At 47.6% G+C, this 18493-nt stretch overlaps 1 protein-coding gene and 1 pseudogene across 1 annotated transcript in view; one reads left to right on the top strand and one right to left on the bottom strand.

The window, feature by feature from the left end:
- The first annotated feature begins 40 nt into the window (after positions 1 to 40).
- Positions 41 to 18493, top strand: part of SLC13A2 (solute carrier family 13 member 2) — a 30504-nt gene continuing 12051 nt past the window's right edge. Inside the window, exons 1-2 of the mRNA XM_066636456.1 lie at positions 41 to 130; positions 13960 to 14088. Coding sequence (XP_066492553.1) covers positions 13990 to 14088 — 99 coding nt within the window. The 5' untranslated portion in view covers positions 41 to 130; positions 13960 to 13989. The remainder of the gene's footprint in view (positions 131 to 13959; positions 14089 to 18493) is intronic.
- Positions 6268 to 6384, bottom strand: LOC136659558 (5S ribosomal RNA; annotated as a pseudogene).

Raw genomic sequence — 18493 nt, 5'->3', positions numbered from 1 at the left:
CTTTAGAACGTGGCCAAGCTCCAGAATCACCTGCACCATGTGGAGAGAGATCCTGGCCCATAGGAACTACCTGATCACCTGGCTGATCCCATTTATCTTACTCCCCCTGCCTCTGCTTATTCCTTCCAAGGTAAGGTGGTTTTAAGGTGTTCTGTCCAGAGAAGTGAGAGATGATTGGGATGCCTTTGAACTCTCTAAGCCGTGCAGCTTCCAGGCAATTGCATCATTAAAAGCCAATTCTCTTTTGTTGGAGCTTCTTGGGTTGCTGAGTGTATAAGCTTTGCAGAACCTGATCTGCTCTCCCAGTTGTCCAGGGAAGCAGCACGACTGAAGATCTGTGGTTACATTGTGGTTCCAAGGCCACCAAAGATCCTAAGCGCACATTCAGGTGATCCCCAAAACCACACTGAGAAGATGTACATGCTGAAGAGCACATGCTTTTTGGTGGAAAGTTTCTAGCACATCCTGAAGAGGAAAGCCAGTTGTCAGTTTAACTGTTTAAAAGGAAAAGCTGCTTGCTTCTTCAGCAGAGGATTACTGTGGAACCTTATTTATTTTTCACATTTTTAGAGCGCCCTTCTTCCAAGGAGCTCACGGCAGAGCATACACATAGTCCCTCTCCTCCTTTATACACAGTATAAAGTATGTATGCATAGTATACATAGTCCCTTTTGTCCTCACAACAACCCTGTAAGGTAGGTGAGGCTGAGAGATAATGACTTGCCCAAGGTCACCCAGGAAACTTTTTGGCTGAGCGGGATTGTGAACCTGGAACTTCCAGGTCTAAACCTGACTCACAAATCAAAACATCTGACTCTCATCCTGGCTTAGAGAAGACACTGACTCTATTGCACAGTTCTCTCCCTTGCACGCATGTAGCTTTGTTAGATTGTGACTGCAAAGGACAAATGTAGGGGTTGAACCTTATGACACAGAAATTTTCAAGGTGTCCTCCAACTCAATGGTTGTAAGATAAGAAAAGATGGTGGCCCATAGAGAACAAGCAATACAAGTGTCTTGCATTCAGTGATCCTGAATACAAGACATTTAAGAATGTTAGCTTTGTTAGCTATGGAGCACATTGAGCTATGGAGACATTTAAGAATGTTAGCTTTGTTAGCTATGGAGCACATTGAGCTATGGAGACATTTAAGAATGTTAGCTTTGTTAGCTATGGAGCACAGATCAGTAACGAGTGGCAAAAGCATTGGCATTATGGATCAGTTTTGCCTTTGGAGAGCAGACGGCCATTTAAGATCAAGTTTGGGAATTTCTGAACCATTGCAACTTTCTCATTGGTAACACACCCATTCCACATTGCAGTCAGGGCCCCTGAATAACTTTCTGGAGGGGAGGGGGATTAGAGTCCCCATTTGCTGTCCATAGAGAGAGCAAAGACACAGTTACCGCTTTTATTGAATAGCATCCAGAGGAAAGAAGGTCTGACAGCATCCCAGATACTTGGGGTTCCAGGTCAACCTTTTGTTCTTGCAGGCCCCTGTGCCAAGGAAGCGCACAGTATAGAGGGCCAGCAGTGTAAGAGGTGCAGGTGGGACTGATCAAAAACTAAAAATTGACAAATTTCTGGCTCAGTCAGCATCCGCTCGAGAGTTCTCAAAGAATTGAAATGTGAAATTGCTGAGAGTCTAAGGTTGCACTCCTAGACACACTTTCCTAAGAGTAAACCTCACTGAACACAATATGACTTTCTTCGGAGTAGAGATGCATAGGACTGTGCCACTCAGTGGCGTAGCTAGAGGGGGAAAGCACTAAGTTTTGCAGGAGGCCTCACCACAGCGTGCAAATGGTATTCGCCTCTGTTTTGCTCCCGCTGCCCAGAATGGCTCCGAAGGGGAAGGGCCCCTTGCACACTACAGTGAGGCTCCCTGCAAAACTTAGTGCTTTGCACCCCCTCTAGCTACACTACTGGTACTGCTAGAAACATATATAGTGTCTTGGAAATACTAGGGGAGGGGGATCTGAGAAATTACAGACTGGTTAGCTTAAGCATTTTTCCAGGTGGAAAGCATGATTAAAGACAAAATTATTGAGCATACAGAAGAACAAGTCTTGTTGATTATGAATCAGCATGACTTCTGCAAAGGGAAGTTCTGCCTTACTAGCCTGCTGGAGTTTTTTGAGGCCGTCCAGTAGTATGTGAATAGGAGCAATCTGGTAGACATTGCATACATGAATTTTCAAAAAGCTTTTGACAAAGTCCCTCATCACAGGCTCCTGAGTAAACTTAGTAGTCACGGAATAAGAGAATGTGCCCTCTTATGCAATAGTTAACCCCTGCTAACTGGTTAAGAGTCACTTTTTCAAGTGGGTGCTCCTCTTTTATTTAGCAGGGGGAGAGTAATTGGCCCACCTCACCCCCAGCAGTGTCTTTTCTGGTGGCTGTCTGCTAGTGTCGCATCTTTTTAGATTGTGAGCCCTTTTGGGACAGGGAGCCAGTAGATTTATGATTTTCTCTGTAAACCGCTTTGTGAACTTTTTGTTGAAAAGCGGTATATAAATACTATTGTTGTTGTTGTTTGCTTTGTGGATTGGTAATCCTGATGATCTGGTCTGTGACAGGGGCTTTTAAACATATTCACACATTATCTGGGGCTGGTGTAAGGTGAGGTGTCCATGTTTAAAGAGATCTTATAAAGGGAAGTGAAAAACAGAGGGGATTGTAAAATGTTTAGAAAGGATCTCTCCAAATTGGGTAAATGGGCATCAAAATGTCAAAAGGGACTTAGAGAAAGTGTAAAGCAGAGGCCCACCAATTGTGGTAGCCAAACCAAGATGCGTGGTCCCCAGAGTCTTCCCTCTTCCCTTCAGCACAATCTGCACATATTTCCCACAAAGAGCTTCAAAAAGACGTCTTCAGATGGAGTGAATGAGTAACAAAATGGCAAATGCTACTCAGTGTATGGGTAAAGTAAATGTGCACTGGGACAAATACTCCTAACTTCACCTGTACACTGCTGGGGCTTGAACAGATAGTGATTAACCAGAGATGCGAGCGGACAGCTCAGTGCATTATGTTAACTCACTATGAAAATCCTTGGCAAGTGTCCAAGACATTATTATAGCATAGTGGCTCTCAAACGGTGTCCAGGACATTACTATAGCACAGTGGTTAAACTGTTGGTCGCAACTGGATTTTTGATGGGTCCCGGCCAAGTCACGTCATGTTCATGCTGAGGAAAACATGCTCCGGAGGTGGGCTTTTCGCATAAATAACTGCAAAAGCTCAACAAATGCCGTCACATACTGTGGTAGCATCAAGTCTAATATTAAAAAAAATAACATATACTGAAATGATTGGGGACTCACCAGAAATTGGCTCGCAACCCACCTACTGGTTTTAAGCCATTTCTGGCCAACGTTGCATATACTCAACAGGGATCAAATGTGTACACCCGTGGGTTGGGTAGAAATGGGTTAATTGGTGCACCATTTCCCCATATTCTAGGACAGGGGTGTCCAAAGTTTTTGGAAGGAGGGCCACATAATCTCTCTGACACTGTGTTGGGGGCCCAGGGAAAAAAAGAATTAATTTACATTTCAAATTTGAATAAATTTACATAAGTTCACATAAATTAATATACTAGAGGTGGAACTTATATGAATGAATGAAGGTCTTGCGATAGCTCAAGACCTATAAAAGGCCTTGCACAAAGCAAGGCTGGCTTTTTCTTTGCTGCTGCTGCTGCATCACATACCCTCATCCTACAGCCAATGAGGGTCAAACAGTTGCCCTCATACTGAGAGCAGTTGCATTGAGCCAGTGTGGGCTCCAGCAAGTTACCGGAGGGCCAGAGGCTCATTGGAGACTGGCATGTCCCTGAGGGCCACATTAGGAGTCCTTGAGGGCCGCAAGTGGCCCCAGGGCCGGGGTTTGGGCACCCCTGGTCTAGGAGGAAGGAGAAGGCGTTCTGTGGCTGTGGGCATTAGTGTGATCTGCTTACCTCAAGGGATTAGGTAGAAGGAAATGCATAGTCATACCTAGAGGCATGGTCTTCCCTTTGCTTTTCTGCTTGGTATGCCTCATTGTATAACAACATGAAGCTTCGTTCTACTGCTCACTGTAGTTCAGTATTGTCTCTACAGTACACTGATTGGCAGCAGCTCTGCAGGGCATAAGGCAGAGACGGACTTTCTCAGTTCTGTGGAGAAGCTGCGAGGACTGCGCCCAGGATCCTCTGTGGATCTCTGTGGCTGCCTGTTGCTTGCAAAAAGTGCTCTGCCAAGTGGTCTGCCAAGTGCCCCCTCACCCAGCTTGCAGGCGTACAGGTATGGAGGCGGAGCATCAGGGCCCCATGTTGCACTTTTGGATATATGAGCTGTGCTGTTTTGCTAGGATTTCAAGTCTCCTGGTCGGGTGCCCAGGTTGGCTGCTAAGTGGAATCTGATCCTCTGCTGGGGGTGTGGAGATGGAGAGGGTTGATATGGTGGTGAGAGAATCCCCTGGGCTTCTCCATAGACTCCAGCAAGAGGGTTTGATGGGTGCCACTTCTCTTGCAGGCCCAATGTTGTGCCAGCATCAGTGTGAGTGAGACCTCCCCATATTCTCTCCTCGTGTTGATAATATCCCACACTCATAGGAGCAGCCCTGGCAGAGTGTTCCACGGGGGCAACACTGGCATACATCCAGTTATCTATGGCAGCATAGTTTTGTTTTTTGCTGGCAGTTAGAATAGCAATTCTGTTTCGCCCAGCAGACATAATTCCAGGGATTGGATTACACTGGCAAATACAGGGTTTTATTTAACTTCTTTCAAAGGGGTAGTCACGTTAGCCTGTTGCAGCAAAAACAATTGGTTAGTCTTTAAGGTGCTGTTTTAGCATCTTAAAGACTGACCAGTTTATTTCAGCATAAACTTTCACGGTCTCGAGTCCACAGGCGCATGATGTACATTCCAGTATCTGATTCATGTACGCATGTATCTTCAGGCACCTGATGAAATAGGCTCTAGTTCACAAGCATGTATGCTAAAAATTCGTTGCGTGGCCTCTCCCAGTTTGAAGAGACACTTGGTCAACAGACTGAGACAAAGAGGCAAACAAGGAAGGCCCACAGCCAGGGAGACAGACCAGGGACACTACACTTGCTCCCAGTGTGGAAGGGATTGTCACTCCCGAATCGGCCTTTTCAGCCACACTAGACACTGTGCCAGAACCACCATCCAGAGCGCGATACCAGAGTCTTCCGAGACTGAAGGTTGCCAACAACATGCTAAAAATAAATTGGGTAGTCTTTAGCGTGCTGCAAGCCTTCCTGTTTAACTAGGTAGCACTGCATCTTTGTTTTGTTTTGTTTTCTAATGACACATTTAATGGGTATTACGGTTTTGTTTTCATTTAGAAAACTCTTTAAATAAACCAGGAACTAGATCTGGGTGGACAGCACAGTGCACCCAGTTCACCAAACATGGAGCAGGGAGGGTTTGAGTTTCAGTATCAGTTTGAGAATCAGTAGGAATTTCCAGGTGTCTACTGAAAGCAACAAGCTTCCAGGTAGAAGCATTGCTCGGGAGTGCGGGTGCGGGTGTGGACCGCACTGAGTGATGCACTCCGGAGGGGTGACATCACTACTGGCCAAAATTGTGAAATCTTGGTATTGTCAAATAATACCATCATGTTATATATCATTCAATGTGCAATTTAATGCAGAAATCAATGAAACAAACAATGTTGGAATAACTGCATTATATCAAAAGTTATGGCCACTTAACCAGAAAAGGAAAACCCAACAGCCTTATGAAACAAAAAGTGGATTTTCTTAACTCAGAACTGGCCAATGAGACAGATTGTTCTGCGAGCCAATGAGGTGTTGTTATGACACAGCGGGAACCAATAAGGTGTTAGTATGAGTCTACTCTTATTTCCATGTATCAGAGCTAATACTAGAACTCTTATTCAGCTGTGTATTCAGCCCAATCCTATTCAACTTTCCAGCACCAATGCAGCTGCAATGGAACCCCATGCTTGAGGAGGCCTCCGTGAATGTGCCACCCATCATAGGATGCTGTGCATGCCCTGTTGGCATGGCTGCTTCAGTTCTGGAAACTTGGATGGGATTGAACTCTGAGTGTCTTCAAGTTGGCCACTGGTTTTTTTGTGGGTTACTGATTTGTTGGGTGACCTGTACTGCTCTCTCTCTCTCGCGCGTGCGCGCGCTCTCTCTCTCTCTCTCTCACACACACACCCAAAACAGTTTGAATCACCATAAAAACTGGTTGGCAACCTTCAGTCTCGAAGGACTATGGTATAAGCCTACAGTACCCGGTATTCCCAGGCGGTCTCCCATCCAAGTACTAACCAGGCCTGACCCTGCTTAGCTTCCTAGATCAGATGAGATAGGGCATCTGCAGGGTAACAGTTGCTGCCTTGAATCACCATGTAATATGCAAATCAACACAGGGGAGGGCAATTTTAGCCTTTAGAACAGTAAAGAGAGGTTGAAAAAGTAGAACATACATTGAATGAATGACTTCCAGGTATAACTGAAATGTGTTGGAAGAGCAGATTGTCAAAAAACGAACTGTCAGAAAGCGGGGGATACCTGTAAATGAATAAGGTGACACCAACCTTAGTGATGCCACTGGATTGAGACTGTGTCTATATTGTCATTTATGATGTATAGTCTGGTATGGGAGGAGGTCTGTCACGGGGGTGACACAATGAACTCTCATTCGCACCGTAAGAGCAGTGATGCAAACCGTAGTGAAGCCTCTGCCTCCAGGAGCTTCCAACATCACGTCATTTTGGAAGAGGCATAAAAAATAAACTCCAGGAATTGCTTCTGTGAGAGTTGGCAACATGAAAACATGTCGCAAGACCTTTTTTTTCCGAATGCAAATGTTTTCAGTTATGCAAGCAACCTGTCCTAGAAGCCAAAACAGCAAGCAACTCCTAAAGAGAATGCTTCCTGGTTGAGTTGCTGCCAGTTCTCCCCCATATCACTCTTGAGGTGTGAGGTGCTCCTCCAGTAGTGGAGAATGAATGAATGAATGAATGAATGAATGATGAGCGAGCAAGCTTGGGCCAACGGACAGAACAGCCACTCAAAGGAGTCAGTGGGTCATCCAGTTCAGAGCTCCCCCGGTGCCTGAGGTGGCACCCCAAACACTGCCAATCTTCTCAAGCAGCGTGCCAACCGCAGTCTCCCCAACCTCTCCTGGCTTCCTGGCCTCCTGGCTTTCAAAAGGATGAGGGGAATGGGCCATAACATGTGGGAGAGAGAAGCCCAGAATTCCATTCCCATCTGCAGCCAAATAGTCTTGGGGGAAGAGCTGAAACTTGGTGGTAGAGCATCTGCTTTGCGTGCAGAAGGTCCCAGGTCCAAGCTCCGGCAGCAACTCCAGGCGGGACTGAGAAACCCTGCAGAACTTCTGCTGGTTGGTGTCATCTCAATACTGAAAGTGAGAGACTAGGGCAACTTTGTAGGTTCAAACCTGCAAGCAGGTCATAAAGGTGACAGGCTGCACTTAGATCCTCCTCCCCCTTTCAAGAAACAAGAGGCTTCTTTGGACTTTCTGACTGAGCTGCAGAATGGGGAGAAGGGAGGCTTTCCAGTTTCCAAACAGTTCTTAGCCATTACATCTTCAAAATACTAGGAAGGGTTCAAAGTCCCGGCTGTCACTCAGTGCTCCAGGTCTGTTTCCCATAGCAAGGAGCAGGAGGTTGGGATCACTACCGATCAATTTTTAAGCCCGAAGTTGCTTTGGCACTGCAGGAGGGGGGCTGGAGGGCTGCACTGAGGAGCCTGGTGGAGAAAAGTTACACTTTAAATGGGCAGAGTTCATCTCTTGGGCTCAACGAAGCTGTCAGAAATTCATGACTCAATCTTGTGTTTCTCGCACGGACACTCTCCATAAGCTGGTGCAATGTACCGAGAAGGGCAATCAAAATGATTGAAGAGTTGGAACCAGGAAAGACCAAGGCATTTGAGGCTCAAGTTCAGAAACAGACAATTAAGCAGGGCCAGCCCTGCCATGAAGCAGAGTGAAGTGGATGCCTCAAGTGGGAGACGACGAGAAATAGAACCAGGCTGCTTCTCCTGATCCAGTAGTTCTCAAACGTTTTCTGCTTGCTTTTAGTGGACAAAAAGGGGATCAGTGCAGGCTGGATCCATGGCAGGCTCCAGGGAGGTGAAAGAGACTCCGAAGCAGCTGCCATTGTGCTCCCCTGCAATCTGTTGCTGATGCATCCTGCTTCACCTCACCTAATGGACGGGCTGCCCTTGCTTAAGGGAGGGGCTGCTGCTCAGTGGAGTAAGAGCTGCTTTGTAAATAGAAGGCCCCCAGTTCAATCCCTGGCATCTCCAGGTTAGATAGAGCAGGACTAGTGACCTGCTAGTCAGTTTGTAAAACACAAAGGGCCCTTTTGATCCGTGGCCTTGGCCTTCAAAGATTTGAACACTTCCAAGAAGCAACTTCTGGTTTGCACCTGCAACTTCCAATCGCATCCGGGAGGTATTCTGAGGTGCGGGGAGACCCACGGCCCACTCCATTGTCGTCCCCTCCCCTCAGAACGCCTCCCGGATGCGATTGGAAGTTGTGGACACAAAACAGAAATTGCTCCTGATCACTTCCTGAGGGGCTGGGAGGCCCATGGGGTGGGCCACGGGCCTGGAGGGCCTGGAGCTACCTCAAAATAAGGTATTGTTGTGCTGCGACTCTGCCCCCATTATCTGGGATTCCAGCATCCATGAATTTTGGTATCTGTGGAGCATCCTAGAACCAATCCCCTGCAGATATTGAGGGCTGACTGTACTGGATGGGCCAAAGTTCTGACTTGCTGCACAGTGGCTTCCTATGTTTAAACAACTTCTCAGGCACTGATCTCCAAATAAAAGGGCCTCACCTCTTCTTTCCCATCTGCTCCTGAGGACAGGGAGAGTTGCCTGATTTAGGGCCCGATCCTGAGTGGTGTGTGCCGACTCGCCACCGGCACGCACTGTCACAAACACGTGACAGTAAAGCACGTTTGCGGGAGTTAGCGCCAGTCAAGCACCAGACATGGCCCAGAGCGAGTCCCTGCCGGGCTGGGACAGCGCCAGTGGGAGGCAGGCCATCCGCCTCCAGGTGCACCCTGTGAAGCACCTTGTGGTAGAGAGGTAATATGGCGTGGAGGGTGGGTGGGGAGGAGATGTTCCAGGGGTGGAGGGTGGGGGGAAGGCGTGGGGGGGGGAGGAATGGCGCAGGAGGGGGGCGGGACCAGTGGAGCTGAGCTCCGCTGGATCCACCACGTTGGGCCATGTGGCCCAACACGGGACTCCTTGATTCTGCTAAAGAGCAGCCGCAGAATCAAGTAACCCCATTGCAGGACTACGTCCCTTACCCAGAGAAAGGGAATGAAAGTCCCCTTTCCCCAAGGAGCTGCTGGTGGCCGCCTGGTGTGCACAGGACACTGGTATTTTTGGCGCCATGGCAGACCTGTGCACTGAGTGGCTCAGGATTGGGCTGTTAGACCTCTCAGCTGCTTCTGGCTTCCCAAGCCTCTGTGGCCTGATCTCAACTCCCGCCTGACCTAACTATTGTACTAATTAAACGACTTCATCCCATCTTTCCATTCCCAAAGGGACCATCAGCACAGAACAAACCGCAATAAGCATAAATGCAAAGGAAAAACTGGGAAACAAACAGCCAAAGAGCAACAAATACAGAGTACTAACAGCAGGAAGCCAACCAAAATAAGATCCGTTTTGTCCGACTATTTGATCCGAAGTGTTTTAAAGAACTGGGAGGTACTCAAGGTGGTTTACGGTCAATTAAAATGAATGGAAGTCACCATCAATGCATTAAATCATCAAATGAGGAGACATGATTGTGTAGCCGCTGCTGAGCTCAGGATAATACCCCGGAAATGACGTCACACCTGGGCTTTTAAAAAAGTGAAAATGGGGGAAAATCCACCTCCTCCCCACAGCAGCAATCCTCCCGCTTGCTCTGCCACTTTCCCCCAGCCAGTGATGTAGTTAAGGCATCTGCTACCTGAGGTCAAAGAAGATTTTGTAGTCCCCCCACGACTAAAATCAAATTTAATTAATTAAGTAAATAAATAAAAGTGTGCCCCTTATTGGTTAGAGACACTGTGCTGGGAAGAAAAGAGATGGCAATTCTCCCCCTGCTAAATATAAGAGGAGCACCACTTGAAAAAGTGCCTCTTTACGCAGTTAGCAGGGGTAACTGTATTATGATACACGGAAATGAGAGCTGACTCATATTAACACCTTATTGGTTCCCTGCTGTATCATAATAACACCTAACTAGCTCTCAGAACAATCAGACTCATTGATCAATTTTGGGTTAAGAAAATCCATTTTTTCTTACATAATGCAGTTGTGTTTTTATTTTCTGGTTGTTTGGCTATAACTTGCGATAGAATTGAGATATTTTGATGTGGTGTGTTTCACTGCATTCTGCATTAAATGTTGCATTGAATGGTATATAATATGATGGTACTATTCAAAAATGATAGGGTTTTCACAATTTTGACCATGAGTGTCAATCTCAGGTTGTTGGCCCCCTAAAGCTTGTTGCCCAGTACAATTGCTACCCCCTGCATCCCCTTAGCTACGCCACTGAACATGATCCTTTGATTCAACACGTATTTTTAATGAGCAATATTGTCGTTGCCCACTTACAAAAAAAAAACAACTTTTTTTCCCCACCAACTCCCCATCTGAAAATGGGGGTGGGGGGTGGGTAACAGCCAGCAGTGGCAGAGCTGCAGTGCCAGAAATCTTCAGCACCACTGCCATCTCCTAGCACTCTCTATATGGGCATCTCCTAGCGCTCTCTATATGGGCTCTGGGGACCTCAGGGGGCAGTCAGGGGCCCTTTAGCCAGGGCCTGACTTGACAAACCACAAACACTTGACCTGCCCCAAACCATTGGCCTATAAAAGCAAACCCTTGCTATAAAAGGCCATTGTGCTTCAGCCAGTTGGCCCTATTAAAAGAAGATCCTGTTGCTGATAATAGGTTGGATTCAGTGATCTGGCTGGTTCACTGCAACTCAGGAAGCTGGACTCTGGGCCAAGATAAAGCAGAGAGCAAACAAAATCAGAAAGGGCACAATTGTCTGCAAAAGGCAAATCACTGTCAACCTCTACAAAGAGCCAGCAGTGCCTAAACATATTTTCTCTGGGCCCAGAACAAACTTGTAATATTCATTCCCGCCCCCTGCTCCAATCTGTTGTTTGTCTCGAAACATCAGAGGACAGATCAGTGTGGCTTAGATTCTTTTTCTTCCCTTCGTTTAAGCGCCTGACACTTCTGGTAGCCCAGTTTAGAGAGACTGGCATGGCAATAGGATGGCACATATATGTTGATTATATACGAGATGGGTGTAGTCAAAGGGGAGCAGGGGGCACTGAAACGGTGGAATTTCTCCTGCAGTAGGAATAAAGATGCCATCAGCCATGATGTCATCACTGTGATGACATCACATGGCCAGTCCAGCCATGAAATAACATGTTGTGGCTTTGCATCAGGGCAAGTGGTTGGAAGAGCAGCGGGTTAGGGGTACCCTTCACCCTAAGCCTGCTCCACCTCCTACCAGCTCACCATGGATGCAAGCCACATTGCTCCACCCTGCTTGCTAAACATAAGTGGTAATCAGATCACCTCCTTCCCTCCCTGTGCTCCATCCTCCCACAGGGTTTGAAGGGAATGCATCCCTTTAAATGCTGTGCAAGAAAGGAGCGCTTTGCTACCCTCTCACTCTGTATGTGCACAGTGTTTTAAAGGGACATGTTCCCTTTAAGCTTTAAACTCTGTGCATGTGCAGAGTGGAGTGAGAAGGTATGGAGCCTGTTTTTTTTATCCTACTCCCTCCAGCACTGCTGGAAGAAGAAAAGAGGGGGGGGGGAGACTCTCATACTCTCTAGATCAGTTTCCCTTGCCTTCTAGGTGCTTACAAAGCAGGGATAGATGTTCTGGAGCTTCCCCCACCCCCATTAGTTTACTTACCAGGAGTGTGGTGTATATGTTCCCTGCCCACATTGCCAAATCTTCGTGTGTGTGTGTGTGTGTGTGTGTGTGTGTGTGTGTGTGTGTGTGTGTGATATTTATGTGTACACTAGTCCATGAAAGTCAGTTCATGTCCAGCCAGGGCTGGTTCATCCATGAGGCCAACTGAAGCTGTCACCTCAGGCTGTGGTTTAATGAGAGGTGCTAATCTCTGTCCATCTTCTTGTCTCCACTGCCTCTCCTTCTCCATTCTTGGAGTGGAAAAGAAAGAGGAGGACAGAGAAGAAGAAGAAATATCTTGGGTTGGCACTGTGTCCAGCCTGGATAGGAGATGTTTTCAGATTCCACCTTGACTATGGGTTCATTGAAGGGCCTGGCACACTTCCAGTTTCATTCATCTGTAAGGCTGGAATAAGAGGAATAATTGTGCCTCACACAATTGTTGTTAAGTATATACAGTACACAAAAAATATTGGAGACCGGGTTGCATTAAACATGGTTGAAAAATGGTTTACTGCGTGCCATTATATGGTTTGGTCACTGGGTGGCGCTGGTGTTAGTTGAATAATAGTGAAGTTGGCAGTTCTCTCCTGTTATTCTGTTCTTGTTACAAGACAGAAATACTGTAGTCATGTTTAATGTATTGAATGCTCTCTTCGGAGCTTCTTGGGGCCAGCCCAAGACCTTCAGGAGCCTGAGATGGTGTGTCAAATGCCAAGCCTTGGTGATGTACCAGCCACTGCTCTTCAGGGATGAAGAAGAAAAGGAGTCTCCCCTCCTCTACCACTCACCCTTCCTCTCTCCTCCACACTTTGTCATCTACCCACGCTTCCTCTTCTGCAGTGGCATCGCTGTGGTTTGTGTCACCCAGTGCAGGAAGCCAACGTATCATCTGCATGATGGACCTCCTCCCATGCAGTCGGCGGGACAACTCCCCAGACAGTGGGCATGGTTGGCAACCTTCAGTCTCGAAAGACTATAAGCCTACAGCACCTGGTATTCCCAGGTGGTCTCCCATCCAAGTACTAACCAGGCCGGACCCTGCTTAGCTTCCAAGATAAGACGAGATCAGGCATCTGCATGGTGATGCACCATTACCCTCCCCTTGCTGGTTTTTTGGCTATAACTTTTGATGGAATAGAGATATTTAAATGTGGTTTGTTTCATTGCATTCTGCATGAAATTACACATCGAATGATATATAACTTGATGGTATTATTCGAAAATATCAAGATTAAAAAATTTTTGGCCAGTAGTGGTGTCACGCCCCCTCCCGTGGACGTCACCGAGTGCTGCCCACACCCCCTAGTGATGCCAATGCCTTTCTGCCATTCTGCCACTGCCCTTCTGCTCTCCTTTGCCAATGCAGGGAGTGGGAGGAGGAGGAAGAAGAAGAGCAGTGGATGCATGTGAGTGGACAGCGGTGGGCACCTTCAGGGGCAAATCTGCCATGAAACTTATGAAGCTTCAGGGCCCCTAAACCTGGAGACCAAATAGATATCTTGTTTCCGGAGTGCCCCAAGTCCACTGGGGAAAAGTGTCATCTTTCCTTAGCTGACTCTACCTATGTCTTAACAGTACCCAAAGATAAGTTATGGCAACTCTGGAAAATGGCATATATCACACAGGTTTGCTAACCAGGCAGCCCATTCATCTTTGCCAATCATGAATCCAGCATATTTAGAGGGGGTGCAAAGTGCTACGTTTTGCAGGGAGCCTCATCACGCCATGTAAGGGGCCCCTCCCTCTCCCCTTCAGAGCCATTCCAGGCGGTCACCTCCATTTTGCTTCCCCACCTGGGACGGCTCCAAAGGGGACATGGAGGGGCTGCTTGCATGCCGCGATGAGGGTCCCTGCAAAACTTAGTGCTTTGCCCCCCTCTAGCTACACCACTGCACGTACCCTCCATTCACACAGGAATACACGCAGCAAGCCCCCCACAAGCATTTTTGCCCTCATTTGCTCCCCCCTCTTTCTCCTTGCAGGAAGCGCAATGTGGCTACACCATCATCTTGATGGCCCTGCTCTGGTGCACCGAAGCCCTCCCTCTGGCCGTCACTGCTCTCCTCCCTGTCGTCATCTTCCCACTCACGGGCATCATGGAGTCAAAAGAGGTAAGAAATAGTGAGCCAACAGGCAGGGCAGCTGTCACTGTCGAGGTTCCCGGGACCGATCTGTTCAGGAGCACAACTGTCCAAACACTCTAAGTGAGTCAGGGATGCATGTTCCCAATTTGTTCTTAGGTCACCTGTCCTCTCAAGGGGTCTCAACTCTCAGCTTGAGAGACAAGGCTACTGTTCTTAGTTGTTCCAACATGCTCCACGCGCTCAAGGGCCTGAATTAAAAACGTTGAGTGTGTAGGGCACAGTTCTTAGATGGATAAGCTAAACACTAAGTACATGGCCAGCCTTAGGGCAATGTGGCCTACGTTGTGACATTGGGCCCTGCTCTCTGGAGGGGAGGGGGCGCACTGGGGCAGCGGGCAGATTTCCAACTGCTGCAGCCAGCATCTGGCAGCCTGGGAGGGCAGTGTGGCGAGCAAAGCGTGGGCTTGTTTGCCCTCCCCTGGGACTGTTTAGCCTGAAATAGGCCTCCCGGAAGTAGTTGGTGGTGACTATGTTCCAGGTGCTTTGCGTGCAGCACCCCAAGTGTTCTTGCTTGCCCCGGCTCCCTGGTGGGGATGGACGGACAAGTGCCCCACATTGGGCTCTGCTGGGCCTGGAGCTGGCCCTGCCACCTGATAAACTCAAATGCCTGCAAACCAGATGGGTATGCATTTGTTTTTAGGTCAATGCCCCTTGGTACAGTGAAGTGTGGTGTGGTGCAAGGCTGGAGCGGCAGACCTGGAAATATGGTGTGATGTGATGATGTCATACCACAAGCCGTTTAGGGGGGGCTACCCCAGTGCCTACACAATCACAGGGAGACAGAGCTATCTCTGCTGCAAGGTCTAATCTCTGTATGTGAGATTATTTTAATTGGAGACATGTGAGTCTCTGGGCTATTTTCATTGGAGCAGGACGTGACAGGCTCTGCCTCCCCTGACTGTATGTCCCTGCCTTGGTAGCTGCCACCATCCTGACTAACTAACTAACTAACTAACTAACTAACTAACTAACTAACTAACTAACTATAACTCCCAGTCCCTCAGTTCCAGGGAAAGCTGAGGTCCTTCAGGCTCTTGCACTCTGAACTCCCAACAAACAGTCAAGGGATACAAACCTCAAGCACATTGCAACACTTTCCAATGGCAGAGTGCATGGCTAGGCCACACTTAGGTGAGACAATTTCCTTCATTTCTTTATCCAGTGTGTAATTAGTCTGTGGAACTCCTTGCCACAGGACGTGGTAACATCTCACCTAGATGCCTTTAAGAGGGGATTGGACAAATTTCTGGAGGAAAAGCCCATCATGGGTTACAAGCCATGATAAGTATGTGCAAGCTCCTGATTTTACTAGTAAGCTACCTCGGAATGCCAGATGCAGGGGAGGGCACCAGGATGCAGGTTGTGTCTGTTGTCTTGTGTGCTTCCTGAAGCATTTGGTGGGCTATTGTGTGTTACAGGAAGCTGGACTAGATCGGACTTTGACCTGATCCAGCAGGGCTGTTCTTCTGTTCAAACTCACAGACTCAGGCCTGTAATAATACTATATAAATGGTTTATTTCAAGAATGGTTAGGGTTACGTTTCCACAGAAACGTATAGATACTTTGGAGAATACATGCAAGACACACAGAGCAAGACACACAATACAGCTAGCTGCCTAAACTGCCTTAACCTAAGGCTCACCTTGTTGTTCCCAAATTCTAGCCATAAGCAAAGGACAGATCTTCTACATTTCCCCCCACATCTGGGTAGCCCAAGCATCCATGATGGAATGGTAAAGAGCAGCCCTGTCACAAACTTAGGGGGTTTGAGGTGCCCAGAGTTCTTGGTTTTTGGACCCTAAAGCCCTCAAGGCCCCCCTGTCCAGTAGTACTGCCACCACCCTGTATGTGCCAGTGCCTCAGTCCAGGGACACTGAGACCCTCTAGGCTTAACTCTATCCCTTGCAGGCACTGAGCTCTTTCTCCAATTAAAGCTTCAGTCCTCAAGTTACTAGACCTCAATGAGCACTTGGTAGCTTGCTGAACGGCTAGGCAGGATTCTGAACCTTTGTCCCCAACAGACAATGAAACAACTTGGTAAAAGAGATTTTAGTTTATTAAGTACATAAGGCAGCAAATGCTGGAGGCATAAACTTCTAGGAAACATATCAGCAATAAAATAATAAAGCTAGCTGGCTATCTCTATTAGTCCCTATCTCTCACCTGGGTCATGACATGTCATGAACATGTACAGTTTAGGCCTAGGTTAGCATGTGAAGCCTGAACCAAACTAAGTCAGTAACGGAGAAGTGGCTAGCAGTTCCTAGCTGCAAGAATGTGAGTAAACAAACAAAAAATTGTTGTCTCTCCTTTGCTGGCCAGAAAGGACAGACAACAAGAATTACAACCCATTGGAATGTTTAACACCACAGCAGACTGAGGGGCGCCTGATGAAGCGGAATGGAATGCAGCTATGGATCTCCACTTGGGAGGGGTAAGAACTAGGAGGGCTAGCAACCAGACCCACTCCAAGAAGGTTGTGTCCTCAAAAGTTTCTGATTGGACAGTCTAAATAAGTATGAAGTCACCTCAGCACTATTAGCATAGGAAGTATAATAATGAGTGCCCCAAGGGGTATGTGTGTTCCTTTTTGGACAGAGGTTGGGGGCAACATCCTGCACACTTGGAGCTCCATTGTCCAACAAGGGCACCTGGCCTCATAGGTAGCCTGGAGCTAAAAGATCTACAAGAGAAGCTGACCCAGGTGAGAGATAGGGACTAACAGAGATAGCCAGCTAGCTTTATTATTTTATTGCTGATATGTTTCCTAGATGTTTATGCCTCTAGCATTTGCTGCCTTATGTACTTAATAAACTAAAATCTTTTATCAAGTTGTTTCATTGTCTGTTGGGGACAAAGGTTCAGAATCCTGCCTAGCCGTTCAGCAAGCTACCAAGTGCTCATTGAGGTCTAGTAACTTGAGGACTGAAGCTTTAATTGGAGAAAGAGCTCAGTGCCTGGAAGGTATAGAGTTAAGCCTAGAGGGTCTCAGTGTCCCTGGGCTGAGGCACTGGCACATACAAGGTGGTGGCAGCACTACTGGATGGGGTGGCCTTGAGGGCTTTAGGGTCCAAAAACCAAGAACTCTGGGCACCCCAAACCCCCCTAAGTCTGAGCAAGACACACAATACAGCTAGCTGCCTAAACTGCCTTAACCTAAAGCTCACCTTGTTGTTCCCAAATTCTAGCCATAAGCCAAGGACAGATCTTCTACATTTCCCCCCACATCTGGGTAGCCCAAGCATCCATGATGGAATGGTAAAGAGCAGCCCACCTTTCCCAATTCCAGGGTCCCTTTGCAGCTGAGAATTTAATTTCCACCAATCAGAGCTCAGACCAGCCAAAGTCTCCACAACAGTGATTTTCAACCTTTATCACCTCATGGCACATTAGGAAGGCACTAAAATGCTCAACCATCAGATTTTTGACCATTGACAAGACACACCACACTGCTGGTGGGGGGCTCACATCTCCTACTGGCCCTACTAATAAATAATCCTCTCCCAAATTCCTGTGGCACACTTGGAGACCATTCAAGGCACACCAGTGGCACACCAATTGGCACACCAATGGCACAGTGGTTGAAAATGGCTGTTCTAGAAGGGCAATGCAATCCTTTGAAGCCACTGTCAGTCACTCTACCTGCCCCTCCCAATTGGAGACTCCTAGCGGTGGTATATTTCTAATTAGCCTGACCTTGGACTCTGCCAGGCTCTGCTAGGCTCTTTTATCTTACTGGCTGTAATGAGAAGCGAGATAATTCAAGCTTCTTATCCCAGCTAATCCAGCTGATTGCCACCAGCTGGTGTAAAGATGGCAGCAGAGTCCCAAAATGGAGTCAGACCTGGACCTGGATTACAGCTGCTCTTTGCGGCATCAGAGAGGGCTTGTAAGGAGGCAAGGGGGGTGTAGGCTATTGGTCATCCCTTCAACTTTGTAAATGACCAACCCCAGCTTAAGCAGGCATTCCATTTCCAGGGACCCTCTTCCCCCACTTCCTTGGTATCAAGATCAGGATGGGTAACCCGCTACTGAATGCAAGACTGAAGGGTGTGTTCTACAACCTAGGGTGCCTCTGGTTAGTTTCTGGAGTTGGAATCTGAAGAGTAGAAGAACCTACTAGATGGATCAGCCAAGGACAGAATGCCAAGTTCCAGCCTCCAAATCTTTGTAGCTGTTTTGACCAGGTCCTTCATACTGTTTGTCAAACCAAAGGGCTGATGTTGCGCACACACCCATCTTCTCTTCTTAGAGCGCTCTGAAGATAAGCACACGCAGCTCCAGAGAGTTCACTACATGGGGACCAACCCTATTGATGGCCATGGCATTCCTCAGTCCAGCCCTGGAGTCCCTCACATGCCGTCATGCTAG

Source organism: Tiliqua scincoides, chromosome 8, assembly GCF_035046505.1.
Source record: "Tiliqua scincoides isolate rTilSci1 chromosome 8, rTilSci1.hap2, whole genome shotgun sequence".
Lineage (NCBI taxonomy): Eukaryota > Metazoa > Chordata > Lepidosauria > Squamata > Scincidae > Tiliqua > Tiliqua scincoides.
The sequence above is the reverse complement of the archived record's forward strand: the minus strand, read 5'-3'. Positions and strand labels throughout refer to the sequence as shown.